At 45.2% G+C, this 24,182-nt stretch overlaps 1 protein-coding gene across 3 annotated transcripts in view; it reads left to right on the top strand.

Annotated features, from left to right (window-relative positions):
• The window catches only part of MAP3K13 (mitogen-activated protein kinase kinase kinase 13), a 635,805-nt gene extending 613,858 nt beyond the window's left edge, over positions 1-21,947 (top strand). For all 3 annotated transcript variants that reach the window (XM_069615749.1, XM_069615750.1, XM_069615748.1), the window contains one exon: positions 14,658-21,947. In XM_069615749.1, the coding sequence (XP_069471850.1) occupies positions 14,658-14,759 (102 nt within the window). In that variant the 3' untranslated portion in view covers positions 14,760-21,947. The remainder of the gene's footprint in view (positions 1-14,657) is intronic.
• The last annotated feature ends 2,235 nt before the right edge of the window (positions 21,948-24,182 follow it).

Genomic DNA, 24,182 nt, shown 5'->3' with positions numbered 1-24,182 from the left:
ACGTTTCAACAGAACGTTAAAGAGCATGATTGGGGCTCTGGAGGAGCCCCAGAGAAGAAAATGGGATCTTCTGTTACCATGCTTGCTGTTTGCCTACAGAGAGGTACCACAGGAGGGTGTTGGCTTCAGCCCCTTCGAACTTCTGTTCGGTCATCCCGTACGGGGACCCTTAGCCATCGTCAAAGAGGGATGGGAGATGCCCACTCCCCCTGTTACTACCAATGTAGTTGACTATGTGCTAGGGCTCAGAAAACGGATGGTACTCCTGATGGGCTTGGCTAGTGAAAAGTTGAAAGCAGGACAAGCGCTGGTGAAACATTGGTACGACCAGAAAGCTTCCTTAATTCACTTTACACCTGGTCAGCAAGTCCTGATCATGAACCCCATAAGGCCTCGCGCTTTACAGGACAAATGGTCAGGCCCTTACACAGTGGTGGAGCCCCTGGGTGAGGTGAACTATTTAGTGGACCTTGGAAGGCCTGGACAGGCTCCAAAAGTGTTCCACGTAAATAGGCTGAAGGCTTTCGTCCCAAGAGTCGAAATCGCAGCACTGCTACTGGCGTCAGACGTTGAGGAAGAGGAGTCAGAACCTCTTCCCGACCTGTTCCAAAGCGGTCCTTCAGACAGCTCCGTTGAGGGTGTCCGAGTGGCCTCTCACCTGACTTCTGATCAGCAGGCTGAGGTGAAAAGTTTACTTAGGCAGTTTTCCCCCCTGTTTTCACAGTCGCCTGGTTTGACACCTTGGTGCAAACATAACATTGACACAGGAGACAGTGTACCTACCAAAAGTAGGGGATACAGGATGTCGGATAAAGTACGGTCTTATATTAAGACCGAGGTCAACAAGATGTTAGACCTTGGGGTGATTGAACCCTCTAGTAGTCCTTGGTCCAGTCCTGTGGTATTGGTTCCAAAGGCAGGCACCTCTGAATTGAGGTTCTGCGTGGATTACAGGGCTCTGAATGCTGTCACCAAGACAGACGCTCACCCCTTGCCTCGAACTGACGAGCTGGTGGATACCTTGGGTGCCTCCAAGTACCTCAGCACGTTTGACCTGACTGCGGGCTATTGGCAAATAGCTTTAGCAGAACATGCCAAGGAGAAGACAGCATTTTCAACTCCCGACGGGCTTTACCAATTCCGGGTAATGCCGTTCGGATTGAAGAATGCACCTGCCACTTTCCAGAGGCTTGTGAATCATGTGTTGAATGGGTTGGACGAATTCTGTCTTGCATATCTGGACGATATAGCAGTTTTCAGTGCCACCTGGGAAGACCATGTGAAACACCTCGGGATTGTGCTCCAGGCTCTTCAGAAAGCCCACTTGACCATAAAGGCGAGTAAATGCCAGATTGGACAAGGCTCAGTGGTTTACCTTGGGCATGAAGTAGGTGGAGGAAGGATACAGCCTCTCCCCAGTAAAGTACAAGCAGTACAAGACTGGCCTACCCCCACTACACAAACCCAAGTGAGAGCCTTCTTAGGACTCACGGGTTATTACCGCAATTTTATGGCAGACTATGGCACCATAGCTGCTCCTCTGACTGCCCTCACAACTCCGAAGAAACCCAAGAAGGTAACTTGGACTGACGAGTGTGAGAAGGCCTTCAATGGCTTGAAAGACTCCTTGTGCCAGGCCCCTGTGCTCAGGGCCCCTGATTATCAAAGACCTTTTATCGTGCAGACGGATGCCTCTGACACTGGGATAGGAGCTGTACTATCACAAGTAGATGAGAAGGGTAAGGAACACCCTATCGGTTTTATTAGTCGCCAGCTTAAGGACAGAGAGCTCAGATGGTCCACGGTAGAGAAAGAATGTTTCTCTGTTGTGTGGGCCCTAAGGAAGCTGCGGCCCTACCTCTATGGGACCCACTTCACTGTGCAGACTGACCATAAGCCGTTAAAGTGGCTAATGAACATGAAGGGGGAGAATCCAAAGTTGCTTAGGTGGTCCATAAGTCTACAAGGCTTCGACTTCACTATTGAGCATAGGCCAGGTGTCCAACATAGCAATGCTGATGGGTTGTCCAGAATGTTTTACCGACCTGAACAAGAGACTCATCCAGGGGTGGATTAGTTCCCCCTGTCCATAGTCTGGGAGGGGCGAGTGTTAGGAAAGATTTCGTTATTGTAGGGAACTTTCCTTCCATGTGGCAACCCCTAAACTTTTTGCTATTGTTTTCAACCTGTTTTCTTGACTTTGCCAGAGAAGTGCAGCCTTCTGCTGTACTCCTCTGGGCTTTCGCTCCTTTCTTACGGGGAAACTGACATGCCCTTAAGACAGTCAGTACCGGGGAACGCTGTTTCCCGTAGTTTCTTTTATCGTGTCGCCATTTTAGTGCAACACGACACAAGAGGGCACTGTAAGCTAAGTTACAGCTCTCTTGGGTCTCTAGCCTTCTACAGACCCTAGACACTCTTATAGGATGGTTTTTGGATCGGTGCAAGTCATTCAGGGACTGGGCTGGTGGCAGCGATCATTTGGTTTATTTTGAGCTCCTTTTGCCGTTCTGAGCACCTTTTTGCCGCGAACACCAAAGGGTGGCCCGGCTACCCAAAATGGCCGGACCACGAGGCTCCTTTGTCTCGTCCACTGTCCGTCTTGCTCCCTTTACCTTCCCCCGGGTCAGGCGACCCGGGGCCTTCCTTATTTGGGCATGTAGTTTCCCGCGAAACACGGTTGCTTTCGCGGGCTTCTACATGTCGTTTGAGTGCCCCCAGGATGTGGGCTGGGCTGTCTGGTCCCAATACACATCCTGGGTGCCAGAGAGTCTAGGGTGGTGTGAATGCCTGGGACCACTGTGGTCCGTGATTGGTCCACGTATGGTATGTGTGTTGATGAGCGGATCTCCCATTGGCTCCCCTCCGTTTTGGCGCGAAGGGAACCGTGGATAAGAGGGAGCTGGAAACACCACTACCATGTCGATCTCCTGAGTTCTTACGAACCCAGGGATACAGGAGCCAAGTATCCTGCGAACACGAGGCTGGACCGAGGAATCGCTGGTGACCCCCTGAAGAACTTCTGCTCCTCATTGCTGTCGTCCGGTGAAGCCCTTTCCACCTAAGATCGAACAAGAAGGCCTGTACTGGCGCTTCGACCTATTGGAATAGCAGGACCAGCTATTCCCGGCACCTTCATCAACTCCTGCTGTAAGCCTTCGGAAGTGTCTCTGGGCCATCCAGTTGACTGACCAGCTTACTAAGGAGGCCTGCTCTGTAATCGCCGACAGGTTGGGTGGTATTCTGAGTCCGGGGCATGCTCACACGCTTCGTTTGCTTAGCAGTCCTAAGCTAGAGGTGAGCAGTGCTCGTTTGGCTTGAATACACCCGGCCGTTCCGTTGCCCTGCTGTGGCGACAAAAACTGTGCTTGTTTCTTCGATCGGGACGTCTTTTTACTCTGCACGACGACGAGACGTTCCCTGCTCTTCAGAACCTGCCAGAAGCTGCATCTATCGAGGAGGAGCTCGGGCCTGCTTGCTTCGGGGACCGGTGAGTAGATTAGCTAGGATCTGGTCGCCCTCCTGCAGTGCCTCTTGCTTTTCCCCGCTGTAAATACAGCACCCCTTGTCCGTACTCGCGCCCTGCTTCTGCCTCACAGTGGAGGCTGCGCTAGAGTCGCGGACCGTGTTCTCCTTCATTAGAGCTCCCTACAGAGCTGTTCAACGTCCTCCGAAGAGCTTCACCTTCTGCCCATTGGCACCGGCGTGTGCAGGTACTTTTGAGCGCTAGGCTCCACTCTTCGTAGGGATTGGACTACCATCCAGTTAGGGGCCTCAGAAGGCGGACATATCACTCGCATTGGTTCGCACTGCCTGTTTTCCTCCCCCTGCAGGTGGATAACATATTTCGTGCTGCTAATGCTGTGAAACTGTGTATTCTGTATATATATTGGGTGGATAGTGTATGTGTTGGTTTAATATCGTTGTATATTGCTGCTTTTACTGTAGTTATTAGTTTCAAGGCCTTATAATAAATGTGTATCTATTTTTGATATAAACAACTGTTTGGAGTAGTTTGTAAGCGCTCTTGCTTTGTGTGCTCACTGTGGGCTTTCAGTCACCCTCACCCCTCTTGAGACCTAGTCTTGACCGCCGCGATCGCTACCTTGATTGGTCTGGCTTGTCCAGAGGTTACCCTGTTCCAAGTAATTAGGTTGGCCTTCTGAACCTCTGCGCCACCAGGACAGAGTTCAGAAATCCGTCTTAACAACCTCCACGCCAAGGGTCTTCACCAAGCTCATGGTGGTAATCTTGGCTCACCATCTTGGATCCATATATTCCCTGGATGACTGGCTGATACAAGGGAAGTCAGCGGGGCAGGTCTTGTCTCATCTAGCGGACACCTGTCTGCTACTGCACAGGCTGGGCTTCTCCCTGAACTTGAAGTCCCATCTGACACCAGTCCAGAGGCTCCAGTTCATCAGAGCAGATGTAGACAACCGGGTAAGGAAGGCCTTCCCACCCGAGGAGATAGTTAACAGCATCGTGCAGATGGTGCATTTGTTCCAGAACCACGCCACCTTACCAGCGGCTTCCTTCTTCTGCCTCTTAGGCTTCATGGTATTCTGTATTTTCTAGTGGCAGAGGCCAGGCTATGCATGAGATCCCTTCAGTGGCTCCTGAGAAGTCAGTGGTCACAGTACCTCATAGCCCTCACAGATTCCCTCAGGGTGTCCAGGTGAGTGGTCAATGACCTCAGTTGGTGGACCGACCACAATCAATCTCATGGCGGGGAATCCTTCTGGCCTCCTTGGCCTCAGGCGCAGGGGTCACGGATGCGTATCTGAAAGGTTGGGGCGCTCACTGTGAGGACTTGCAGGTGACTTGCAGGTGAACGGCCTTTGGTCAGCGATGGAAGCCAGGTAGCACATCAACAGGCTGGAGTTGTGAGCCCAGTCTCTCAAGGGGAAGCATGTCCTGATTCTGATGAACAACACAGTGGCCACGCACTACCTGAACAAGAACCAGATCTCGGTCTCTGACGTTTATCTGGCGGGGATAGCGAACGGCTCGGCGGATGCTCTGAGCAAGTAGAGCACGGTCTCACACAAGTGGGAAGTGTGCCAAGAAATCCTGGAAGAGGTCTTCTCTCTCTGGGGTACCCCAGCAGTGGATCTGTTTGCCACAGAGTCCAACAGGAAGTGCAAACAATTTGGCTTGAGGGAATTCCCAGTGAACGGCACACTGGGGGACACCTTTCTGGTGGTTTGCACCTTCCCTCTCCACTCCGCCTTCCCTCCGATTCCCATCATCCTGTGGGTTCTCAGGAGGTTGAGGAGGTTTCAAGCAACCATGATCTTCATCGTCCCAGGCTGGCTGAGGAGAACTTGATCATCTGACTTTTTGGATCTGATTATCTTTCCGCCTTACCAATTGCCTCGGCGCCCGGATCTCCTGACCCAGTCGGAAGGTCGGGCACTTCACCCGAAACCAGAGTCCCTCAACCTACATGCATGGCTCTTGAGAGGATGAGGTATAATGACTGGGACCTCTGAGGATGTACTCGAGTTGTTGCTGGCTGCACGCAGAACATCTACCAAATCTCTGTATCGCTGTGAGAAACCTGAGGGTGTTCTCACTTTTGGGCCCTGGGAATCTATTCGTCAGGTGGCCAGGTAGGGTCATTGTGCTTGGATCCCAACCCTGAGGGTGGACAAGCAAGGGAGGATCACCTGGGCATGGGGTGCTGGGGGCCTGCGGTAGGACCACCCTCGGGCAAGTTGCAGTGTTCCCCTTTTTCCGACACATCCCTAGCCGACATTTCCTCTGTTTTTATGGGACATTTTCAGTCCTGTCATACACCAAGAGAAACCAAACCATCTTCCAAACCTTAAAAGCAACCTAGTTCCTCCCCCTTTACAAAACCCAGAGGGCCTCCAATACGTGCACCTCCTTTTTTCCCCTAGAAAACTACAACTTCCATAATTCCTTTAACCCATGTACTAGGATGAAAAAGAGACAGCCAAGAGCTATAGGATTACTCATAAGAAAATCCAGGGAAACATAGAAAAGGGCTACTACTAACTTTCTCTTGAATGCCCCATTAATAGTCCGGCCGGTTCAGGCACTTGATTCTAGCCACTCACACCCGACTCCACTCTGTACTTGTGGTCAGTATAAAAGGTGTGGAGTCTCGCAGAGAGAGGAGGGGGACAGGACGTGTTTGGGAGTTTGGTGGCAAGGGAGCTGCAGATGAAAATTACTGGAGGCAGAAGGCGCCGAGAACAGGGACCCTGTGAGATTGGGACCCAATCTCATGAGTGGCAGTGAAGCAGGAGCTTCTTTCTGCAGATCTTTCGCAGCGAGAAGTGGAGCCAGGAGGCCGTTCCCAAACAGCCTTAATTGACTGATCGTGACCTCCAGGTGTTAGAAGAACACCGAATGCTGAAACCGTGGGTTAAAAAGCTTACTTACTCAACAGCTTGTGTCTGAAAGGGGAAGGTAGAGCCTTTCTGTGACTGGGGAAGCAGCAAGGAGCAGGATCCTGAAAGAAGCCTGCAGCTAACAAGGTTGTGTGTAACCTGAAGCTCAACAGAGGTTCCGGTGTGTTTCAGAAGTGTTAGAAACCCCGGGCTTCTCCACACGCAAGCACCATTATTGAAGGATACATTTGTAGCAGTAAACAAATAATTTGTTAAAACAGATATTACTTCGAGATTCTCAGTCGCAAGTAGAATCCCTTGCAAGTGAACTTTCCCCATCACAATTGAGCAAAGCTCGATATTTAAAAATGTATGAAATAAAGATCTGTGAAAGAAAGGGAAAGAACATGGCAAGCAGTATACAGGCCAAGAGGTTATTAAATTACCATTACCCAAGCCAAGAGGGGTAGAGGAAATGAACGGTGATCCTGAAGGCCGTAACCATTGCTGGGAGAACACCGTTGAAGTAAGAAGGATTTTTGAAGTGACAAGAAGGCACAAGTGGAAAGAAATAAACTACAATAACTACAATTCATTGACAACAGAATGGTCCGGCATAGCAAAAGTGACCAGTCGAAGGTCTCTATTTTAATTATACCGGTGTGAAGTGTAAAATAAAGGTGAGAGGCAACATTAAGAAATATTGAAATGTGAAAATCCCAAACGGGGAAACTTGAGATTGAAGTGGTCCTGCAGAGGTATCAGTAAAACCCTTTGCACAATCGAAAGTCTTTGATCACAGAAACAGTCAAATGAAAGGTCCAAGGCTGACCTATTATGAATGGTGCATTCTAAAATGTTGCAAACTAATAATCTGAAGGAAAGTGATGATATTGTACTTTCAACAGGGTTTCTTATTTGTTGAACAAGGCCAAGGGATCCTACGAACAAGAGACTTGTTTTGTGGAAAACCCTGGCCCCTGTCCTGAGTTGCATCGCCAGGCCAGAAAGCCTGAAGGGGCACTTAAACCTCGAGGGTACCACCTTGTTTTCCTGACATATGATTTTGAACACTGTTTTCCTTTTGCGTATATTATTGTCCCACACCATTTTGTGTTTAGAAGTAAGGATTGGGTAGAGTTTATTAGTATAGGCCCTTTTATAGGACTGCGTTATTATTTGATGGTCGTAGCTTGCTCCCATCATTAGATTTAGGGTTCTTCCAATCCTTGTTATTTAATAAACACCCTTGAACTTCGCATCTCTTCTCTTGTCATCTTACTGTTGATAGCATGGCTTCCTAATAGCGTGCAGCTGGAGAAGATTTGAGGCGTGGTGCAGGGAATGTGAGATCGATCCCATCTCTTACCCCACCACTACAGTGAGGGAGTTCCTGCTGTGACTCGGCACAGCAGGCCTTCAGGTTACCACAGTTAAAGGATATTTGGCAGCCTTGTCTGTGTTCAAAACGTCACAGGATCAAGTTCCTTTCTTTACGATCCCGGTTATGGTCCAATTCCTGAAAAGCCTTGTGAATATATGTTTCCGCTGACTCCTTTTGTTGTCCCAGACTCGGATCTAAATCTAGTTCTGACATTTTTGATGGTGACTCCCTTTCAGCCCATGCATTCCTGTTCTTTAGGATTGCTATCTCTGAAGACAAACTTTCTGGTTGCAATTATGTCAGCCAGGTGAGTTAGCGAGCTTCAAGCCTTGTGTTGCAAGCCCCTGTTTCTATGGTTCTTCTGGGAAAAGGTTTCTCTTAAAGTAAGACCTCGCTTTCTTCCAAAAGTGGTTTCTGAGTGCCACCTTTCTCAGTCCATTGACCTTCAGGTTTTCTACCCTCCCCCCAACCCCTCTGAGGAGGAGGAGGAGGAGGATTGCATCGCTTAGAGCCCAAAAGAGCCTTGAGCTTTTACATCGCTAAGACGGCCGAGTTCCCGGAAATCTGCCCATTCTTTGTCCTGCAAAGGTCTGGCTGTTATGAAGCAGACTCTGTCGCTTTGTATTATTCTCTGCATCGTGGAATGCTGCCAGTCTGCAGGCAGGGAGCTTCCTCCTGGCATCAGGGCACACACGACAAGATGCGTCTCGGCTTCCACAACCTTGCAGAGCGTTGTTCCCATTAGGGGCATTTGTTGCGCGGCCACATGGTCATCCTTGCACACGTTCACCAGGCAGTATTGTCTGGATGTTGCTCACAGGGCTGCTGCATGTTTTGGTAGGGCCATTCTGCAAAATCTGCTACTGTAACACTTTCTGCCCACCGACATGGTCCTAACTGCTTGGGGAGTGCATCAGATGAGGAATCTGCAAGAGAAAAGCAATCCATAGAAGGGAAATTACTTACCGTAAAGTTCTTTCTATGGAGTCTTTGCACGCAGATTCCTGATCGGCCCTCCAGTCAATCCTCGCTCAGAATGTTCTTATGGCTTGGTGCATCTGAAGAGAGGGTCCCCGGAATGACCCTTATGACCCCTGTGTAACTCTCGACTCGAAAAATGAAAGGTGTTACTCGCTGTTTGGCCAGTCACTTACTGCACCAATGTATCATAGATATGACATAAGATATTCTCTCAGACAGCCATTCAAACCTTATCCAGTTGATGGTTTAGAGGAGACAGAAGTCTCATCAATGGATCAGATTGACTGAAATAAAGGCAGGTATCTATGACATCATTAGTGACATAACGAATAGCCGCGTTAGCCATAAAGCAAATATGCATTCATGCATGGAGCTACACAACCATGCACTAGTTTATTCCTTGTTGACATTTAAAACATGATTGTAACTCCTGCAGGTAGAGGACAGATACATTTACATAATGCTAAGAACCTTTCCTTTCTTTAGCCAAAGCGAAACAGCAAGATGCAGAATATACGTCGACCAAGCTTGCATATTCTTTATTGTAAGTAACTACAAGAAGCCATGACAACACATAGGGAATCTATATGGTGTCTGGAGTGGATCCGGTAGAACAAGCCTGGCCTCAAATACATGGAAGGGGAGAGCTGATCTCTGCAGCACGAGGCACAGAGCTGGTGTTCACAGCCAAGGACAAGGGCGGGTGGAAAATTCCTAGTTCCCGAGGCAGCAAAAGCCAACTGCAAGAATTCAGAATAAAATCCTCATAATTGCAGACAAAGGGCTTCATTTTATGGTCCTCTCACCCGTGACCCGGCAGACCAGGACAATTCTCATTCACTCGTGGTGGGAAGATCAGCTGTTCCCAGTGAGACGGAGTGGAATGATGCAAGTGTTGCCCACCAAAACTGCAACCTGCAGCCACTCTCTCAGGCTTAGGTGATCAGAACAGTGGAGACCATATGGAACACACTGCCCTCCATATTCCTTCCCATCACCTTGTAAAGGTACACAGAGTTCTGTGACCAGAAAGACCCCCAGGCCTGGGAGGACCTGCTCTAGACAATCCAGAAGCTCTATTTGTGAGGTAGTGTAAAAAGTTGCACGGGCCAATGGTCTTCCCGCAACCTTGCAACAGTGTAGCTGGCAACATTTAGGGGAAGTCTCGGGCAGAGCCACCTGATATGAGGGATCAATTAACCTAATAATGTATAGTCCTTATATATTGTGTTTGCCCAATCTCACCAGTGAGTGCACCCCATAGGTTTTTGGGGTGGACCTGATTTTTGTGATGTCACTCATGCATAAAAACATGTGACACAGGCTCGGGAGCTGAGAAAATGCTGGAGGCTTGTATTCCTGTATGATCCCTGTCTGTATTGGATAATAAGACAGTATACTTTGCCCCATGGCTGAGTCTTCAGTTCTTGCGGTCGGGAGTTTTTGATGGGCCCAGGTTTTGCTACAATTTGGACGAATGATGTGAGGTTTCCTACCCGCAAGACCTAAACACATCTGTCTAAGCGAAAAGACGCCTGGTGATGGCTCTGAGGTGACCGCTCTTATCTGGGTAGTTGTTTGTCTTTAAAAAAAAGATATATATATTCTAATTTTCTCTATTCTCGTGAGCCTTATTCTAAGCTCTTTTCCATTTAGTGGGATGTTTCCCATTGCACATTTTTTACAGGCTGATCAGCCTGGTCTCTCATCGTTTCCTCTGCGGCGTTCTAGCGCAGGGAAAAGAAAGGAGGAACTGAGATATGGGGCATAGTGACGTGGTATAAATAAGACGCCTGACATCACGTCCGCAGCCGACGATCGATCACCGAGCAAGACGGATCGACAGCCGAGACGAGGTTCACTACACCACCACCCCAACCCCCCCTGTTGAAATGAGCTGGAGGAGAACTATCCGAAGACGAATCTGCGGGAGAAGAACTGATAGAAAGAACATTATGGTAAGTAATTTCTCCTTCCCACGCAGCTGATCATGTGAATCAGATCATTTTAACTGTATCTTAAATAAAGTTGTTTTACTGATACACAGACACAAAAACACGTACAGTATTTGCTGGTTAAAATCACATCAGTCTAAGTTAAAATACTTCTGGTTTCACATATTTTACTGGCTAAAAATTTGAAACAGAAACAGTGCGAGAATCATTCAGCATTTCTTGCATAGTTCAAAAGTCAACAATCAAGTAAGGAAGTTCTCAAGCGAAACAGGCCCTGAAACGGTCTTTCTTCTCCTGGGAAAAGGTCAATGCCGGAGGAGGCACGTATGTAGCACGTGGCACGTATGTACCACTTGCCCTTGGGGTACAGGAATTGTAATAATCTATTACTACTCAAAGTGATCAAGCTAAGCAGCTGCAAGTGAAAGGAAAAGTAGGAGAAAAACTAAAAAGATTCCATGGGAACAAAAAAGGGAAAACATTTTGTTTCCAGAAATTGTCTGTCATTATTTCCAGGCCCTTTTCTCTTTTATTTCCAGGCCTATATGGCAGAAGGTCATGATTTCATTATTTCTTGTCTCCTTCTTCGATGGCCTGTGTTCCTCTTCTTTTTTTCCTTGTCTCCCAGATGGCCCACTGGCTTCTGGATCTGGGGGTCGATGTGCACCCACATTCTAGATCTGCAGTAGGGCAGAGGCTAGGTTGGATAGTTACTGGGGGAGCCCCAGTATGTTCATCAGGAGACTGGAAATCGGAGTTGGCTTACTGTCTCAAACCCTGCTTGTCCGCCTCCTCCATCGTAGGGACCTGGCTGTCTACCCCTGGGGTCCTTTCTTCCTGTCTTACCCGACAGGTTGCAGTCGTCTTGTGCCTAGGGAACCCTCTCCTGCACCTCCTGTCCTCTCCTTCTGTCTCGCTTCCTGCACCATGATGTTCCACTACAATCTCATACTTTTCTCTTCCCAGGTTTAACATTGCCGGTGGTCTTTTTCGCCTTCTCTGAGTCCCAATAACTCTGTGCTTCTCAGCACCACCCACCTTTAACTTTAAACTCATTCCCTTCTCCCTGGGTTTCCCTCGCCCTTCTCCTGGATTGCTCTGCCAACCTTTTCTTTTTCTCCCTTGCTCACTCTCCAAACTGCTCAACCTCCCCTTTCTCTCTTTCAAACATCCTTTCTATGCGATATCTCCCCTAGTCTACTCTCTCTCCACCTCTTCATTATCTCCTGTAGCCTCCTCTTTATTTATATTTATTTTGATAACTATTCTCTCTCCATTTGCATTTCTCTCAACCTCTCCTATCCACTCCTATCCCCAACCTCCTTTCCAAAGCCTCTTCCAGCTGCTCTCCTTTCTTCCCTTCCTCCAACTCTTTCCGTCTGCCTATCTTTCTATCTACAGCCACCTTCTGCACGTGTTCTCCAAATCCTCTCACACCTTCACCCTCTCCCAGCATTACTATGGCTTTTATTGTGCTCTAGCCACACCCCAGGGGCAGGCCTATGAGGCCTACAGGCAATGATGATTATGGCATACGTATTGGGGAACTGCCTCACTTGTGTATAGTTTAGACATACTGCTCTGCCTTCTTTAGGCTTGTCCGCCATTTTAGGTGTCTCCTGCGTATTCCGCCCACCGCTGAGTGGGCCACCTACATGCACCTTCTTGCAGACTGAGAGCAGCTGCACCAGCACTGTCCTTTGCATGTCTGACTAGCCACAGTGCAGTTCATCCACATCAGTAAGGTCTTCTGCTGTATTTCTTAACTTGGAGAGCCATACTGGGTAGCCATAACCTACAGAGTTACCAAGATAACATTTTTTTTTAACATATGAGGACCTATTAAAGGGGAATGGAACAAGAAATGAAAAACCGCTGATGGGCCTCTGCCTTAGACCTGAGGTAAGGTGGGGTGGTCCAAATGGGATTCCCCTGTGGGTCTCCTCCAGGCCTAACATCACACGGTGACAGCACCCAGCCCCCATATCCCACATCCATAACCTACAGGCAGGGGACTTTGTCACACTAGTTAAAATGATATTTAGTTCAAAGATCTATTACATTGTTAAGATGTTAATGTTAAAGGCCATTTGTACCACGCACTATCACCACCAAAGTGGTCCCCTGGCGCTCTGGCGGCTCTGAAAAAGGGGAGGAAAGGGGGTGGGTTAGTGGGAATAAGCTGGAAAAGTGCAAGAGAGCAGTGATGTGCTGTTGGCAGCCTCAGCCCGGTGGGTCCGTTGGCTGGGCTTGGGGTGTTTTACGGTCGGTAGTCGTCGTGTGCTGTTGTGCAAGTCTGTGTGGTTTGTTTTGTTGTTGCATTGTTGTGAAGTTTGTGCGAATTGCTGCGTTTTAGGCTTGTGGTTGTGTTTGGTTAGAGTTTGAGAGGCGTATGCAGAGGGATGAAATTGTTAGTTGGTTGGTTAGTTGGCATTGCTGTCCTTGCAATTATGGGATTCCATCTAGGTGTGGTACATGCTGACATTCATATTTGTATCTAGATGTGGCGCAAGCTAAAGTTCAGAATTCTAAGTTTGGTGTGTGTTGACAATCACATTTCTATCTAGATGCGGCGCAAGCTAAACTTAAGAATCCTGAGTGTGGCACATGCTAACAATCACATTTAGATGCGGTGCAAGCTAAAGATCAGAATTCCATGCGAGTGTGGCACATGCTAACAATCACATTTCTATAAAGATGCCGTGCAAGCTAAAGATCAGAATTCCATGCGAGTGTGGCACATGCTAACAATCACATTTCTATCTAGATGCGGCGCAAGCTAAGGTTCAGAATTCTAAGTTTGATGTGTGTTGACAATCACATTTCTATCTAGATGCGGCGCAAACTAAAGTTCAGAATCCTGAATGTAGCACATGCTAACAATCACATTTCTATCTAGATGCTGTGCAAGCTAAAGTTCAGGATTCCATGTGAGTGTGGCACATGCTAACAATCACATTTCTATCTAGATGCTGTGCAAGCTAAAGTTTAGAATTCCATGTGAGTGTGGCACATGCTAACAATCACACTTCTATCTAGATGCTGTGCAAGCTAAAGTTCAGGATTCCATGTGAGTGTGGCACATGCTAACAATCACATTTCTATCTAGATGCTGTGCAAGCTAAAGTTTAGAATTCCATGTGAGTGTGGCACATGCTAACAATCACACTTCTATCTAGATGCTGTGCAAGCTAAAGTTCAGGATTCCATGTGAGGGTGGCACATGCTAACAATCACATTTCTATCTAGATGCTGTGCAAGCTAAAGTTCAGGATTCCATGTGAGTGTGGCACATGCTAACAATCACATTTCTATCTAGATGCTGTGCAAGCTAAAGTTTAGAATTCCATGTGAGTGTGGCACATGCTAACAATCACACTTCTATCTAGATGCCCAGAAAACATTAATTTAGATCTCAATCTTTTTTGCCTTTTTCGCTTTTGGAATTACACTTACAGGTTATAGAAGTGTTGTTCTTGTACTAAATGCACAGCAGGAGAGGTAATTTGTTAGCTAAATTGCTTCATAAAGAGAACGAGAGTCTAAACTCAGCTTTCCAATTTAGTGATCATGAGTAGATCAGTCGGTCTCTGTGTGCCACAGTTCCTTTATCTTCCAAAATGGGGAGGGGGGATCGTAAACACAGGTGTTTTAGCAGTATTAAACACATGTGTACATGAATGAACTAGGCCATTCTGTTCAGCATGAAAGTGCCTACAGTTTATAGTTTTTGGTTCTTCCACCATACTTATTCATACTCTTTAATGTATATGGGAATGACACCCAGGTGATAGTCAATTGTAAGAAGGGTGTGCCTTAATGGTAACACAATGCTTCCTTATCTAAGCCTATGTATATCACAGGGGTCCTTCTTAGTTACCTTTGTTCATATTGCATAAGAGTACAGAGTGGACCAAGTTGTTTCCACAGATGCAGCCACATTTTAACATGTTTTTCCTCTTTATTGTTTTACAGAACTCTGGTCCCTGTGGAGAATCAGACTGTGACTCCTCAGAAGGGGACTGCTCTGATGTCACGGTCAGGACCAACAAGGCCTGCATGTCCTCAAGTTGGTAAACACGGGATGCCATGGGTTCTGCTGTGTTGCGAACCAGTGTTTCACCACAACATTTTCCTTAATTATCTATATAATTTTCAACACAAAAGAGATACTGTCATACACGTCAACACCTAGCTCCAGCAACTCCTCCTGAAAAAAATCTGCAATAACCTAGAGATGATAACTTATTCTTGGCGGAGCGTCTCAAACTTGGAGTAAGCTTCTCACTGAAACATTTCAATCAAGAATGGCAGGGATATTTTCTTAAAATAATCGAGCTACTGTAACACTAATATTTATTTTTGTTTTATACTTTTACTCTTTCTACCATACAGAGTAGAATATATATATACATATATATATCTATGTTAGGAAACTTGGAAATGTACTATAAATAAGAATCGGGAAACTAGAACAACACATGCTGAAAGTCTTTTGTGGCATGTCTACATCAGGAGTCTATTCTCATGACTTTCTATGGGGACCAGGCCAAAGCGCCCTCTGTGTGTGACTGAAGAAGGGGCCAAACATCCTGTGAGCTTGCCTTCAGTCACAGTGGAACTGTGCTACAGTAAACTGTTGGAATAAACTGAATTCTAAGCAAACTGCAGATGGGAATTTCATAGGAGGATTTTGCCCCTAGTTGGGCATGCTTCACAGCTCATGGCTAACGCATGAGACCGTTGTGAAAACACACAGAATAACCATAACACCCAAGGACATGCCCACCTCCTGTCCAATACGCTCACCCAGTGGAACTCTGAAAGTAATGGATGCGTGGCAATTAAGGTTGCTTCGGATCGTGAAGTTATTTTTGACAGACGTAGGATAACACCAAGAACCATCGTATCCGCTCGCTTTCTTGACTATGGATCAGACCTTCACCAAGAAAACATCCTTGTGGATTTCCGATGAGCTCAGAAACATTTGTGGGCGCCTGTGGTTTTCCCCCCACCATTTCTCCTCCTATGTGACATTTCCTTTTGTGGTCCCTTCATCTACATGCCGAAGGATGGGAAATCTATCCACCCAATCAGTGTTGAGAAAGCATGACCTCTGACGAAGAAATACTGAACCTTGAAAGCACATTCTGGAATATCAGTTACTCCGCTGCATGGGAGTAAGTGTGAAACGCAATTGGAATAATCCGGCGTCGGTGACAATGGACCCGACCAAGAAAGCACAGGACATTTAGAAGTAGGCTATGTGTGCGTGTTTTACTTTTCCAAACAACGTAGGTCGGGGCTCTGGCAAAGCCCAATACGCTGCCGCAGTAGAAGAGTTTGATCAATTTATTGTCATTCCTCGCCTGTTCTGATTGCTCATTGATTAGTCACTTCTGCTTGGTGCGTGTTCTTCGATTTTGTCAGTCCCTTCTGCCTATTGTCATACTTTATTTTGATTTGCACAAAGCATCGAATGGGTGCGGCCTGTCTTTTTATTTCAGGCTTTGTAAATGGTAGGAAACAATGTGTAAGTTAACTTTTTCTGTAGTGTCCTGTGCAACTGTCAAGTTATTTTTTTTTTTAATTAGACATATCAATTTATTTATGCCTTAGACAGATCTCCTGCCTGAATTCTGTTAGTATTTACAATCCAGTCTATAAAATAGCTAGTGATTAGTGTGTTATTATATCATGATAAGCAGTACATGATTTGCACAATTTATTCTGGCATTAATCAAGTTCCCTGAAAACACCAAGGTTGGCTTAATCAAACTGGCAAAAACTCAGCACCTTCTGGTCACAAATACTGTAATTAGTCCTTGGCTGGGTATGGGGACGTGGATGTAGGTGTGTCTGGCTGGAGGCATTGCGCAAGATCCCCTTTTCAGGGAATATAGCAGATACAAACTACTAATGATAAGACCACCACATTCATTTCGAAACCTCTGAACTTTTGCGTTTTTGATTTAAGACTGTTGGTAACCCTTCCGGTAGTATGATGGGAATTATTTTCTTTTGTATGGCAAGCAGTATTGAACAAGTTTTAAATTATTCCATGTTTTTTGTTGTGTAGCTGGACTACATTAAGATCTTAATTTATGGCACAGTAATTATTATTATTATTATGTTAATTATTCTTTTTTCTGTAGATCGGAATGTCATGGTGTACTTTTAGCGCAGTGATTTCATGATCAACTGCTTGCATGGGAAACTGAGATGCCCTAACGAGACTGTCGGGTGTCGTGGTGAGTCTGTAGCCCATACCATGTCTTAGTACTCATGTACTTAAGGGAGGTCACAGTTCATTTTAGGGGTAAAACTAAATACAGTCTGGCACATGTACCACCATGCACCATCTGCGCATTGCTAGAGAACCCAAACTGCCTTCACTAAACAGGAAGATTAAAAAAGCACCTTTGACCGCATGTTTTGCAAAGTTTCATTGGTTGGTCCGTCCTTCGCTCATCAAGGCCTGCGTGCTGTGAACCTTTACGCAGGCCTTCTCGCCCACCTCCACTTGAGGGGGGATAACAATAATGGAATATTTGGAGGTGGCGCTTCCGCTGCGCCCTCCAGTCTAACGGTTTACATAGGTCGTTGTTGTCTTGATCAGTGCCTGAAGCCACTCCTTTTGTGTAGTGTGTATTCCACCACCATCCTAAGGAATTTGCAAGGGCAGCGCTATCCCATACATTTACCTCAAATAGTTCAAACAAAAATATACTGTGAATCATGAACGTCTGTCCGGTACCTCCTTGTTACTCAAGCACATGTTTCACTCAGTCCTGATCCAGGATACAGATCCATGGTACAAATGCATATTTGAAAACCAACACGACGCACTATGATACGAAGGTGGCGGTAGACAATAGTGTAGGTGGACTCTTGGGATGTACCCAGTATTTTGAAATGTGAAGTTGCCGGAAAGTTACTTCGAGTACCCGTACCAATCATACTAACTGCCCTCATTTTAATGGCAAGAGTGCAGCACATGAAAATGGGATCTTAAAAACTTAACAGGGAAAGTCTGGTGCAAACAAACTGCATGGCGCTAGCTACTGCATGGAGCTAATGACAGAATCAACTCCATATGCGGGATCACACCTGCCAAAGATTTTAGCATTTAAATAAATATATATAATTTGCAGCATTTTAACCGTCCATATTGGGAGCCACTCATTAACGGTAAATACGACCAAGCTAAGAGTGTATTCGTTCCGCAGTTCCCAAACACTGAAGGCCGTTTCTTTCCAGAAGGTAGAGATTTGCATAAGTGTGGGCACGTGCCGGAAACATGTATCCCACAGTTAGCAGAATAAAGTCTGGCTAAGTCTATCTATGACATTTCTTTCTTTTCTCATGGACTGCCATTGCACGTGTTATTCGAGGGAAATCTGGGCAGAGTGTGCAAAGTGGACTTTCCCAGTTGACCGAGCACTGTGGAAGACACAGTGCAGAGATGGGTCCACAAAGAATCGTCCATGAACGACAGAAATGGCCATCTTTTTGTTCGTCTGTGTCGTTGCCTGGTCTGTGGACTCTCCCAGTGCATCTGCTTAATGCTTTTCAATCTTAAGTGGTCCCTTTAACCACTCCCATCTGATCATTTTGCTTCACATTCTCCAGATGACACAAAGTTTAGGTTCAAGTATACTCTTTTCTCCAGGTTTTTGAAGTCGTGTGTTTTGGAACTGGCTGAAACCAGAGAAAAGTTAAAACCAAGGTAATAATGTTTGGTCCACATGAGGCCTAGACGTCTGGGCACCTCATCCACCCTTTTCGCCATCTGAAAAGCCTCAACTTTATCATTGACTTAATAGTACTCTAGCTTCACAAGTCACCAAACCCTTTTGCCACTTAACTGATCTTACCCTTTGTTACATGCACCCATCATCCATGTTTTAGGTTTGCCATGCTGGTGTCATATTATCTGGGCTATAATCTGGACTATGGAACCATTGCATACCTGCAAGTACCTATCCATATGTTGAAATTACTTTAGAGAAGGCACACATATATGGAAATCCTGTGCGGCTGCATGTCTCCACTTCAATCTTCATGTGAAGACCAGCACTACTGTGGCTTCATAATAACCTGTTCAAACAGAACAGATCACCTTTGTTGCTCAGCCCAGCACATGCCCTCTTCCTGCAGTATCTACTAACCAGAAGACCTGCACCCACGACCACCTTTCCTCAAGCCAGAAAATGGTACTCTTTAAGACTCTGCACTCGAACAATAAAAGACCATCTGATCTTTGGTATGGCCCGGCTCTCCTCGCAATGAGATATTGGACAGATTTCCTGTGGTTTCTCTTCAATGTTAAAATACCATATCCATGGCAGACATGAGCCAGCAATGTGTCCATTGCCAAAGCATAAATTGACACACACATTGAGAACAATTTACACCAATGAGAAGAAACTGAAACGTGGCCTGTGTTTACACATTTACTTCACATAAAACAAAATGTATTGCCTTCAGAGAGTATGTATTCTTTTGGGCTCCATACTGCCATTTGGCAACCCAGTTACGAAGAGACTCTTTCCTTGACCGAATCAGTAGGATCCCCCGGGAAGGCTAGCTACGTTCCTTTCCATAGTTCACTTCTAACTGGCCCACCACCTTGAGCTAGCACTCCTTTACCGGCAGGGAAAACTCCTATGCCCCATGTTGGCCATTCATACCTCATGAAGTGTTGTCCTAACTCCAGGGGTTCCGAAGCCACGTTTGAAGTTAGCCATGTCCATGGATCCTTTGAGAATGAGCACCTTTCTATATTTCCACTGCAAGACTCTCACTCTATTCAGTTTGCATCATGTGTAATCCCTGCCTACTTTTGGTGGGGTTTGGGGGTATGCCCTTAACTGTCATGGCTAGTGAAGGCTGCCAGGAGTATTGACCTTTTCTGTATTGTTAGCTATATTTTTCTGCCTCAGATGTTCTTAGAATTATTGTGAAGCGCCAGTTCAAAGTGTGCTTCCAACTTTTCTCATAGTTTGTTGTCCAGTCGTCTTTGAGGTCAATGTCTTCTTCTACCTCTCCACCTTTCTCATTCTCTCTCCAATGGCTGTTTGGTGAAATAGGCACCCTAGTTTATCCAGACCCCACAACACTGTGCCAAAATCAAGTCTTTGAATACAATGTATGGACTACACTACCCTCAGCATTTTAGGGTTCTTCTGCCACTAGGTGATCTACGAATATCCTAGCTGAACTAGAAACACTTCTGTCATTCTTTTAAGTAAAGAAAGCAAGGTCTAGCTTGTCCCGAGCCACCCAGTATTCTCTGCCTGCTCCAGTCAGGGAAGAAACTTTGACCCATTTTCAGTTCGAGTAACAGTGCCAGGCAAATTATGCTCCAAACAACCAGTAGTGAGTTGGTGCTTTGCAATAATTGTTCACTACCTTTGAAATCATTAACTTTCCACATGAACTGTGAATGTGCCCTTTCAGTGTAGCTTGGAACAAGGTCTGTACAAAGATCCCTTGTCTGTCGCAGCTGTAAGTCGTTTCCGCAAAGGTGCACGATAGCTGGTGCTAGACCTTGCCATACAGGGTGTCCTGCAACTTCGAAAGATACTTTACCTGGTTCTAAGCATTTTCCTTAAATACACTCTAATAGATTGTTTCACAATGTCTTAAACTTTTGTTCAGCAGTAATACGTCACTCATTTCCATTGGGAATGTGGCTTCACTTGCATTGTGTTTGACACATACGGGTCACGTCATGGTTTAACCAATGCTAAGGGTCTAATACATGGCTTAGGTACACCTGCGCGTAAACACACAAGTCACGGAATAAAGGCCTGTAATGCAGTTCTGCAACCGCTGAACATTCAGCATCCCTGTGCTGTTCTATGGCAGTGATGTTATCCAGGTAAATGGCTTTAACGGGTTTCATGGCAACTTCAACAAAATGGGCACTGGCCTCTTTCAGGAGCTTGATGCACAAGACCAAAGGAAAAACATGGCAAAAATACACGCGTGATGCGTATTTATTTATATAATTTTTGTAGTCAACTCAAAGGGAATTGCTGCACACCTAAACCCTAATGCCACCCAGACGTAGCTACGGTCAGAGCCTCTGTTGTACTGGATTCATCAAAGCACACGCATCCCAGTATCTTCAGCTATGACACGTTGGCTTCACCATGAAGCATACCAGACAGAAACATCTACTCAACCACTCACTTATAGGATGCCTTCAATCCAGACCAATGGAGGCAGGTCACACGTTCTGCATTAAAGGGCATCTCCAAGTCACTTATTCAGGACAATGCGATTATACGGGTGACTGTGTAGATGGGTACATGTGTGCGCGGTCAGTTCAGGGTGACTGACCAACAAGGAAGCACCAATACATATTAAGCTGTGTAAATGATAATCTGACTGACATCTAATAGTCTGTCTGGGCCCTGCTTAGCACACATCTAGGACAAATAACCCTTCTGCCTATGGAGAAGTTGCAAAATGTATATTATTGTGAAGATGATACAAAGTATGTCACTTCATTTGATCCAGAATTCCACCTATTGCACGCCTGGTATGCTATTTCCAACATGCTGGCATTTGTTAACCTGCTGACTGCAGGCTATCTTTTTTCTTTGTTCATGGGTAAAGGATGCAAATTGATTGTATTCCTTTTCTGACTAACATATGTAATTTGTTAACATTCGACCATCTGGGTTCAATACCTCATTAGCCAGAATGTATCCACCGACAGTCTCAAAGGGTCAATCTGTTTATTTGTGCTTGTCATTAATTGTTTGTTTTAAATTTGGAAATGTCATATACATTGTGAAGGCGCATACCCTTTTCTTTCCTACCATTCCTTTGTTGCTTTCTCCAGGCTACATTGTGTTAAGTCTCTTGCCTGTCCTCTCATGTATCTCGGGCATGGCACTCACTTCCCCTCACTCTCTTCTTAGATCATCGTATTTCTCTCTGTTAAGCTTAGCTTGCATATTCACTTGCCTTGACTAATTGGGGTCTCGACTCCTGTCACCAGCCTCTCATACCGTCCGCAGCTCTCTTCTTTCCACTGTCTCCCATGCTGCTCACATCTTCTACCACTTCTACCTGCAGCGCACCTCCCTTCTGATATTTATTTCTGATGCTTACCTCTGCCTTCAATCCTTCCATCTCGACAGATTTCTGATATCAACTTGATTTGTCTGTTAAACAGTGTACAGTAATGGGAAAGAGAATGAGCATCAAAGCAAACAAATGCATGGAATAAAAAGCCAGTGTACTTTACGTATTCATGCTTGGTTGTGGTCCTTTTAAACTATTCCACAATGTTCAGTGTTTCTAATCATGTTATAGTTATAATATGCAAGGGAAGCAGTGTTTTAAAACATGTAAATGTTTTTTAAGAGGGTGATTGCATGTTGTGTTGAGAGAGTGCAAGCAGACACTCTTAGAACACACATCCACAGCATTCATTCTACATTGCAGACATCAGTACATCCATGATATCACATTGGTTACATTACATCAACAAGCACATTTACCTCCAAGACACAATATAACTAGGGTTTGCTGTTTTTAGTCTTTATATGTTTCTCATTCTGGGTGTGGTTTTCCAGGGTTTACATTTTTTTTAAAAAAAAAAAGAAATCTGTGTTACCTAATTGTTTCTCTGAAGCAACGGACAAGGGTGTTTTTCCATTGTACGATGAATCTTTTATTGATGTGTATATATTATGCATAATTTATTTGAAGCAAAACAAGTCACAGATTATGCTTATGCAGGCTTTGCTATATGTTTGCATTGGTGCACTTGTAGTCCTGAGTTATAGTGGTAAAAGAAAACTACAGATACAGAAATGAAAATAATCAAATAATTACTTGAGCTGCCTGAGTTGCCTGTCATGGAGCAAGGTAAGAGCATTAACACATGCATAACCCAACGTTTATATATAAATTATGGTTTTCCAGATGGCAGGGGCATGAGAAACAGAGGCAAGTTTATCTGTTTATTCATTTTAAAAGCTGAATAAAGGGCAGAAATCCAAGCAACATTAACAAATAAATCACTTGTGGGCAACTAATCTTCTGATCACACAGATTATAATGGAGCGCTTGGTGAAAAAATTAAATTTGCATATTTACAAATTGGGTGGTTGAACAAATTCTGAAACGATTAGAAAAGAGTTGGATATTTAGTTTGATGGGATTAGGAATTCCAAATCACAGACATAGGTCTGCTAATCTTTAACTGAACTGTACAATCACAGTTTGCTGAAAACATTGCAATATGGGAATACAAACAACCTTTCCTTGGCCCATTTCCCCAAAAGAACTTGAAAGGGCTAATGTTTGATGAAGGGGTTTTGGAATACAAGGCACTATTTGGTCAAGTAGTCCATTTGGATCTTTTCTGACAAGTCGCTAACTGAACTTTTTTAGACTTTAGGCTTTGGGAATCCAATAATTAACTCCAAATTGCTACTTTTTAAAACACATGGCCCATACAATAAATAATGATGATTGGGAACTCATCATATGGTTATATTAGTTAAGACCATATTTAGTAAGGACATGTCCACTAGATGGCAGTGTTAAACTAGCTTTTAATTTTCACTCGCAGCAGGAATCCATTTGTAGCAAGGTCAGTGCTAGTGGACATTTTCGATTACACCCCTAAAAGAGAACATTATTTTCGGGGGGCGGAAACCGGATTTTGCTAAAATCCAAAAAATCACACATTTCCATCCTTTATAGACCAAAATGGAACAACATAAAACACATGAAATTGACTCCCTGAGCAGCAGGTTAAACACAACAATGTATAGGATCAGGTAGGGTCACTGTGGAACGCCTAATAATGTGTAAAAGCTTATTTTAGTGCAAAATGCATGCAATGTACATTTATTTTGCATCATATTCTGATGCAGGCTAAACTAAAGCACCTCAGGTTTTTACATGCCGTTTGCATTTTGGACAACATGTTGCACTACTCCTGGAAGCACGAGACGGGTCTCCTTGGCTACCACTTGCAGGGATGGTCAGAATCACATTACATTAAAGGCCATCTGCTGAATTGCAATTACTCTACCATTGCAATGTGTGGGCAGAAATACAGCAGCCTGAACGTGGCGTACAGAGGTCTTGGTGTTGTCTCTAATCTTTGTTTTAAACGATTCACAGTAACAGGTATTTATTTCAATTTCCCATAGCAAGCTAATTGTAAATCATTAAACTGTGAGCTGTTAAAGTAATTGTTCTGCTTTGTAATGAGAAAGGCAATTGGTTGATTCGTAGTTATAGCTGCGGCCATATGCCTTTGATGATAGATATTTTTGATCTAACTCTCATGTCCCCAAATCCAAACTTGAATGTATCGCCTGGTGTGGATACAGCAAATAAAGAGAGGGTTCAAATGCAATGGGGAGGGATGTAAAGTTTGTAAAATGTACTTTGAAGGAGGCTTTTACAGCCCGATGTCTGAAGAAAGGTTTGTTAAGCCCGGCAAGAAGCTAGCTCAAG

This window comes from Ambystoma mexicanum, chromosome 9, assembly GCF_040938575.1.
Source record: "Ambystoma mexicanum isolate Mex_15411 chromosome 9, UKY_AmexF1_1, whole genome shotgun sequence".
In the NCBI taxonomy this organism is placed as follows: domain Eukaryota; kingdom Metazoa; phylum Chordata; class Amphibia; order Caudata; family Ambystomatidae; genus Ambystoma; species Ambystoma mexicanum.
This window is presented reverse-complemented; position numbering and strand designations above follow the sequence as displayed.